This window comes from Eucyclogobius newberryi, unplaced genomic scaffold (assembly GCF_026437365.1).
Source record: "Eucyclogobius newberryi isolate DKJ021-1_F unplaced genomic scaffold, fEucNew1.0.hap1 SCAF_1, whole genome shotgun sequence".
NCBI lineage: Eukaryota > Metazoa > Chordata > Actinopteri > Gobiiformes > Gobiidae > Eucyclogobius > Eucyclogobius newberryi.
The window spans coordinates 30358639-30366984 of NW_027315723.1; the positions used below are offsets into that span (position 1 = coordinate 30358639).

General features: G+C 37.4%; 1 protein-coding gene across 1 annotated transcript; it reads right to left on the reverse strand.

The window, feature by feature from the left end:
• Window positions 1-5362: 5362 nt before the first annotated feature.
• LOC140365281 (12-(S)-hydroxy-5,8,10,14-eicosatetraenoic acid receptor-like) lies at window positions 5363-7941 on the reverse strand. The gene is made up of 2 exons (XM_072451620.1): window positions 7370-7941; window positions 5363-6133 (listed from the first exon to the last, which is right to left on the reverse strand). Exons 1-2 carry the CDS (start codon window positions 7928-7930, stop codon window positions 5669-5671), a joined length of 1026 nt encoding a protein of 341 aa, XP_072307721.1. The 5' UTR covers window positions 7931-7941; the 3' UTR covers window positions 5363-5668.
• Window positions 7942-8346: the final 405 nt, after the last annotated feature.

Consider the following 8346-nt stretch of genomic DNA (forward strand, 5'->3'; position numbering starts at 1 on the left):
CTGGAGAGAAAACGTAGTCAACAGTGAGATAACGTTTTTATGAACTCAAATCCAGTTCGCCCAGAGTCTGATGCATTCAAAAGATTGAATTTCAGTTTCAAAATATGCTATATGTTGACCGTCATAGTTTAGTATAACTCTAATTTCACTTAAACATTACATATCTCAAATGCATTTTAACACCGCGATACAATCAAACGATATAAACGGCTTTAGCGTGGTTGATTTGCACTGTAAGATGCGCAGTAGGCCTTGCTTATTAGAATTAGTGAAGAAAAGAATGTCCAGTGTTAAATTTCATGACTCAATATTTTAAATTGTAAATGTTGTGTTTGGTCGGACAGAGGAAGGACTGAGGAAGTATCATTGTTTACAGAACAGTTGCAAAAGGTGAAGTGTCATTTTCATAACTGGCATTTACATGACTTTGCTTTGCCAATAAGTCCAGCTACAATAAGTTAGTAACATGCATGTTGTCGGACAGAGGAAGGATGTCAGAGGAATTGTCGAAATTTCATCGTGAACTGAAAAAGCATCGGAATTATAGTTTTGTGCTTTTATAATGATATCACTGAAAGAATTGCTTCATAACGCGTCTTTAAATCAGACCATATTTTATTGGCTTTATGTGGCATTTATCGTACTCTCCTGTATATACCATAGTATTCGAAAAACTTGCTGAAGGAATACTATGAATGCACATTTTCTGTAGATGACATGTTCTGATATGAAACAAAACCACAGACGTGACAGATATGATCAACATGACTGGCACGCAACACATTAAGTTGTTATAAAGTCAAATATACTTATTATCCCTGTCAAATAAATAAATAAATAAGTTGAAACGGTTGGTCAAGTGGCATTGATAAGTCTCATAATTTAATTACTTCTGGAATCTGAAATAGTCAATATACTGTTTATTGCAAGAAATAGTACATGACATGAGGTGTTTCCATTAGGTAATTTTGAAAAGTTAATTTTGAAAAGCTAGATTGGTTCTTACTATTTGAAGTTGTTAAAGGTACAGCGCTCGTAGCTGTGGTAAAAGCAGTGGTTTTAAAGCTGCAGATATTATGCCAAATACCTGCATGTTTGAGTAATCCTGTGCTGTCCTTCAATTGAGGCTTAAGTGTACAGATGATTCCTGATTTCACCCACCCCCTATCCCCGCCCACGCCCCTGTACTTTGATGTTATTATTTGAAGATCTAAGACTCTGAGTAAAAGATGTCAGACTCTAAAATGTCACGCAGTCACTTTTAAAAAACAAAAACAGATTTTATCAGATTTGTAGTTTCGAACAGGAAGTCAACGTACTCGTCTCTATTATCAAGCCTTTTTACATGAATATTGACGTTTACAATGAACAAAATATGAAATTAATTAATCTACTTATGTTGTATTCACAATCTTGAGGCATGACAGTGATAATGACAGTAGTGCAATTACACATTTCCCTTGGAAATAAAAAAGTAACGCATTCAGTATTTGAAATGAGCCGTCTGCAGTAGTGACGGTGTTCTCAGTCAGACAGTCTAAGTGTTGACCTGTTTGATTACATACCACTGTCTTTCCTGAGAAATACAAAAGCTCAAACTCACAGCGATTCATGCACACTGAGTCAATGATTTGTCCCAAAACGCATTTAGAAACCAGACCGGCTCGACTAGAGGTGTTGCCGTGGGATATGCTGCTCCTTTCACACAAAAACAACCAAACCACTGATGATTAAGCCCACAATTCTGCTTCACACATTTAGGTTTAGTCCTGTTATTTAATCCTGTAGTGTTTAGTGTTACGCCTCGTTTAATGTCCTCATTTACTTAAACTGCATATGACAGATTAGACTACATTTCACAAATTATATTACACAATTGTATTTGTTAAAAATATTTCAGGTTTTTCCCACGTTTTTCCATTTTGGTGAAGTTTATAATTATCACATCAACATAGTTACAGAGCAGCACTGTAATCAAGGGCCAGAACTCGTCCATTTTAGACACTAGTTTGGATTTGACAATTAAAAACGTGACAAATGCCTTTTTTTTTCAATAAATAAATTGTCTTTGCAGTTTGGATGGAGTTTTGTGTATTGTGAATCCTTTTTAGACCTCAGACCTACTTTTTCTTCAATTTTTCTTGACAAACGGCCAATTGACTGATGTAAAAGTATGATAAATATGTCACCAAACTAAGTAATAGTTAAAAACAAACAACAATCCTGCATGAATATTTCACATTTTGATCATATTGTATCATGTTTTATTAGACACATTGTCTCTAGTAATTACGATTATTTCAGAGGGGAAAGTAAGAAAACTACTGACTTAGACCATCGCAATTCAACTCACAAGTCATTTTGTTTGCAAATGTTACTCTGTCTTTAAAGATTTCTCTATCATTGTTCAGGGAATTGTCATTTTTCTCCATGTCTTTGCCCCTTTGACATGTTTTCCATGGCTCGGCCTGTTATTACATGTTCCAGCCGCAGTTAGCCCATCTGTCTCACAAATCTTTACAACACTTCTGTTTTGACACGCCCTCGATCACAAACTCTTTCAAAGGTCAGGACAGAAAGAAAAAGAATAAATGTAGGAAGAAGAATATTCAAGCGCATTCTCAAATATAAATCAATGACTAAACATTATTTGGTATTTTCTTTGAATTCAAACAAAACCTCCAGTGAAGTGTATGAGGCATCGTTACGAGCGGTGACACAGCTTTGCACATCATGTTGTGAGTTTAAAGTGCACCAAATAAAGTTTAGGAAAGATGATGACTCATTGTTTTTTTTTAAGAGACTCATAGCGGTTTGTAATGAAACACATTTCAGTTTTCCGTTTCGTTTTGTAATTCATTTCACTAACAGAATCAGAAAAGGTCAATGAATCAAATCAAATCAAATCAATTTATTTTTGTAAGGCCCAAAATCACAACAACAGTTGCCTCTGAGGGCCACAGGGAGAAATGAACAAACATTTGAACTTGCTTTGGTGATTTGGTGCAACATAAAACAATGAACAATGATAAAACAACCTTTAAAAGTAAAAAAGAATTAAAGAATTAAAATCTGGCATAGGACAAAAAATTAAAATAGGCTATAAGATAAAAAATAAACATAAAAATAGGCTATAAGATTAAAAAAGAGAGATAAAAATAGGCCATAAAATAAAAAAAATAAACATAAAAATAGGCTATAAGATTAAAAAAAAGAGATAAAAATAGGCTATAAAATAAAAAATAAACATAAAAATAGGCTATAAGATAAAAAATAAACATAAAAATAGGCTTACTATGTACAATACAATCACTCATAATAAAAGGGCTTTTGATACATTTTTATCCATCCATCCACAGTAAAAGAAACCATTAGATTTCTTAAACACGTCTGTACCATAACAACACCGCCACAAGGGATCAGTAAAGAGGTTTGGACACTGACTCTAGAGAGCTGCTCCTGTGGAAATACTGCACAAACACAACGAGGGAGAACTATAAGTAGAAAGAACATGGATACAGTTGACATGGCAATTGTGGGAGGCCATCTTGTGATTGTAAAAAGGGAAAAATTCTGATAGAGCATCTTGTAGTTTAGAATCAAAGTAATCTGATCTGTTGACCCGGTCTATGATTCTTACTGTATCTCTGTCATAATCTCTGTCAGCACAAATAAACAAAAGTGAAATGATTAATTTACAATAGCCTCAGAAAGTGGTTCCATTATTGAACTCAAAAAACATGATCGTTGTGAAGTGTAACACGTATTTTAAGCCATGAAGTCACCCTGACACATCACCTGTGGAGCCAGTACCAAACTAATCACGAGGACGGACATTTCTATTTCCGCCCCTGCCCACCATCTGAGATTATCACATCATCCATTTCTGCAGGTTGTGTTCACGTTCTAGAAATGGATGATGTGATAATCTCAGATGGTGGCTGTGTAACTATGGGAGATTTACTATTTTTGAAGGAAATGTCCAAAACCATTTCATTCGTTTGTTGAGGTTTGGCTTCACAAACTTGTCATATTAATCTCGTTTCGACAACACTCGCGCCTTTGGGCTGGAGAAATGGCTCCACTTTCTTAGGCTATTATGAAAAAAATATATTCACTTTTTGTTTATTTGTGCCAATTTTTCTTTCATGATAGTATTCTGACCGAACCTGCAGCTCAACCTTAGATATTTATTCTATTAATTGCAGTAATTTATTTAATTTAAGTTTTTAATGGGCAGAAATTGATATGGTTGAACGTATAGACAAAGCACAAATATAAAGTGTATAATGAGTTCAGATTATTACAGCCAGAACATGGCTTCTGGAGCTGGATGTATGTTTACTTTAAGTTGTCATGGCAATGATAATAGAGTAGACGTTCCAAATTAACCCTAATTTTGGGGTATTATTTCTGCCTGATTTACTGATATCTAGTGCTATACATCTTTTCTTTCATTACATTTGACTGTTATAAAGGTTGTAGTTGTCATACATAAAAATAATGCATGATTAAATGAAGCTTAATGATATGAAATTAAATCAATTGGAAATGAAAACTCTCCTGACATAGAATATTGTTTTGGGTCCTGGGGTATACATATAAGATATAACGTTCTAGCTATTACACAATCTAATAAAATGATAAATAACAATAAAAAGTGTTCCATTTAAGACCTTATTCTTATTTTTAACACTCTAATTAGTATTTCTATAAACATTAAGAGCTTTATGGTTTATTGTTTTAGACGTTTATCCTTTAACTGCAGTAGATGCTAATGAAGGAACAAGTACTTTGAAGTGAAGTACTTTGTGCTGCATTTTGAATGTGTGAAAAGTGCTATACAAATAAAGTTCCATAGATAAAATGTTTCACTGATAAAGTTTAAACATATGTCAAGTATTTTCTCAGCGTTCATTTCTCATACCTTACACTTGAAGTGGGTTATGAAACACACTGATAAGAGTTTTATTTTTCTGGCCTTAAAGACAACAAAGAGGAATTCTTTTACTAAGAATCAGCCATTTCTCCTCCAAGTCAAACAGAATTACTGACGTGCACTGAATACTCGAGGAAGATCTCTCATGTACACTTTTAAGTTTGAATAACTAATGCAGTTTTTATGTCTATGTGGACCAATACTTTGAACTAGTACAATATTACTGATGTATTGCCACTTTGCAGCGTGACACATTGTAGTGATAAAGTCACCATGTACTGCATCAGTCAAATACTGGACTAGACTGTTCTAAGTTGAGTCACTCAAATATCAACAGTCATTAGTTTCGTACAAATATCCAAGTTTTCTTTAGTCCATTTCACCAAAACCCCCAAATGATGTATTAGTAATGTAGGCGTACATTACTAATATGATGCATCTTTAAACGACTGTTCTTAATCCAAGATCTAAGAAGTGAGTCTTATCCTTCAAAATAATCATTCTGTGACTCATGGTTAGTACAAGTTTCCAACATTTTCTGTCCAAAAGAAAGAAAAATGTATATTTTGTTAACTGAACTACAAAGATCTTCAGCAAAGTACATGCAATAATGTTCATGGTTAACAGATTATTCTCAAAGTGTCTTTATTTACATGTACATAGCCTGTAAAGCAAAATGCTCAGTCTTTTGACCTGTTTTCAGCTGCAAAGTTCATTCCCATAAACGACTTAAATGACATTGTCTCTTGTCTGCTTTGACACTGCTTGTCCTGTCGAGCTATCCATGGGCACTTGTGAATCTTTATTCAGGAATGGAAAGTAGTTGGACAGGTATAAACCTTTAAATTTGGTGCTACAAAAACAATAGACCATTGGATCAAGGAGACAGTCCATGTAGGACAAGACCATGAGCCCATCGAAGGCCACTGCGGCTTTGTCCTGATTTACATCGGGCCACTCCTGTACTCGTGCGATCAGCAGAACCATACGGGCGAGTGTGCAGGGCAGGAAGCAGAGGGAGAACACCACCATAACGGTCATGACTAAAAATGTAGCGCGCTTTAGCTTGGTCCTGTCCCCGATGGTCTTCTGCCTCAGACGGTTCACGATGCGGACGGTGCAGTAGACCAGGATGACAAAGGGAATGATGATCTGAGAGAAGAACACAGCCTCTCGTAAGCTGTCCACCACATCCTGGAAAGGCAAAAAGAAAAACTTACATTTATTTTTTTGATGCTTGTCAACTTGATATACAGTTGCATTTTAGGAAATAATGCAAAAAAGATGATTTAGCCTATAAAAGTTAACTTCTTCCTCAATTTGTTTGGGCTTGTGTGGACTGGTGACTGCCTCTCCACACCCATTTCATGCTGCTCACAGACTGAACAATTTAACTAAAAGTATTTAGACTATTTTAAATTGTCATGTAATGCTTTTCATACAGAGACTGCAACAGAAAGTGCTTTCCAGAAATAAAATCCCCAGAACTCACCCACAACAACCCTACACACACACACACACACACACACACACGCCTCTTTATATGATAGATTGCGCTCTTCTCTTTTATTTCTTAAACTATTTTTTGTGATTTTAATGCATTGTTTCCCTCTTATTTCCTTGTGTATGAAATGTGCTCTACAAAAACACTTGCCTTGCTTTGCCTTATTGCAGTACCTTGAGTGGCCAGTAGAGGTGCATGTTACCCGTCTAGACCTCACAACACTACTGGTACTGGAACTTTGACAGATCCCAGGCTGCCCACTTCATGTCTGATAGTTAGGACAGAAATAGCCCCTGAATGTGGCTCCTTATAAGTGGACCTCTTATCCAATCAAGCACGAGTCCTGATGCAGACTCACTATTATCTCATCATCAGTCATTATCTTGCTCAGAAGTCGCTGTCTGCACGGAACAATTTTGCTTTTGCACCGACGTCTCGCTTGGGAAACAGTCATAATAAACCGTGTCGAAAGCTATATGTTCTACATCTGACGGTCTATGTGTTCAAATGGGAACTGTGACATGTCTCTTTGTTTAGCGGCGAGTTGCACATACTGTATTTGGCAATGGTAGTGATGCAGAACGACAATAACTTGTGACTTTCATCTGATTTATGGACTTGATTCTTGTCTCACTTCAGGTTTAGATAACAACATTTACATTCTCTACCATCACAGTCGATTCACGTTTGGACCGCGGAGGGACTTTTATCTTTTTAAGAACAGAACAAATATGAAAATAACTGTGACCACTGTTTTCAAACGTCCCTCTCGCCTCTATTGACTAAATGTTACAGATGAATCCAGTTTCAAATCGCGTTAAATTCAGCTGTGATTTGGTCATTTTGCCAAATATGGCCTTCAGATGACACCAGTGAAGAGTCCTGATGTTTTACTTCCTGTCTTTAATCCTCACATTCGTCATTACCTTGATCAGCGCGTCGTTTTTCAGGTCGTTTTCGTCAGTTTTGTGGCTGTTGCAGCAGTCGAAGTTCTTGAGCATGGTGGGAATGGTGAGGGGCAGGAGCAGCACCCAGATGATTATGGAGATGTGAGGCGACTTTTTCAGCGCCCTGAGCAGATTCTTGCGCCCGGGGTGGACCACGTTGAAATATCTGTCGATGGACGTGACCGTGAGGAAGGCGATGCTGGCGCCTCGGTTCAGGAACAGCATGAACAGCATTGCCTTGCACACCGCGTCGTTCGAGCTTCTCCTCTCGCCCTTGATGTAGTTGTGCGCCTTCATGGGCAAGCAGAAGAGCAGCAGGATGTCGGCCAAGACCAGGTTGAAAAGAAACACGTTGTTGGTGTTGGATTTCCAGAACTTGAGCTTGAAAATGAAGAGATGCAGGACGGACGCGTTGAGCGGCAGGGCTAAGATGAATATGATGATCATCAAAGCGGCGTAGAACTTGTATAGATTCTTGTTCGTGGCTTCGCAGTCCTCGATGAGCTGGTAAACAACGGCTTGTTGGGTGATATTCTCCATTGTCAACACACACCGCAATGTCAATACGAGTGTGGTATGCAAAGTCTCACCATTCAAGTTGAAACAGGATCACTTCACTTCGAATCTCGCCCAACTAGTTTTACCACCGAACCGTGTGAAGTGAGTGAGTGAGTTAATCTTTATCTTCTCTTCAAGTTCTCGCTTTGGTGGCTTCAGTCCAATGGAAAAGCAATAGAAAAGGTCTGCAAATGGTGGTGTGGACGTGTGATCCTGTGTTGCTGCGTTGCTGTGTTGCTGCCTGAAGACTGTCCCAGCTTTTTTCCAAGTTGCACAGTTTGAGTTATTGAAGCTCCGCCTTTTTGCCCGAGGAGGCAACTCATAACATCTGCAATTCCTGTACATACGCTGACAAGCCTATGGGTTTTTGACAGGAGATTAGAGACGCTGCAGTCGGT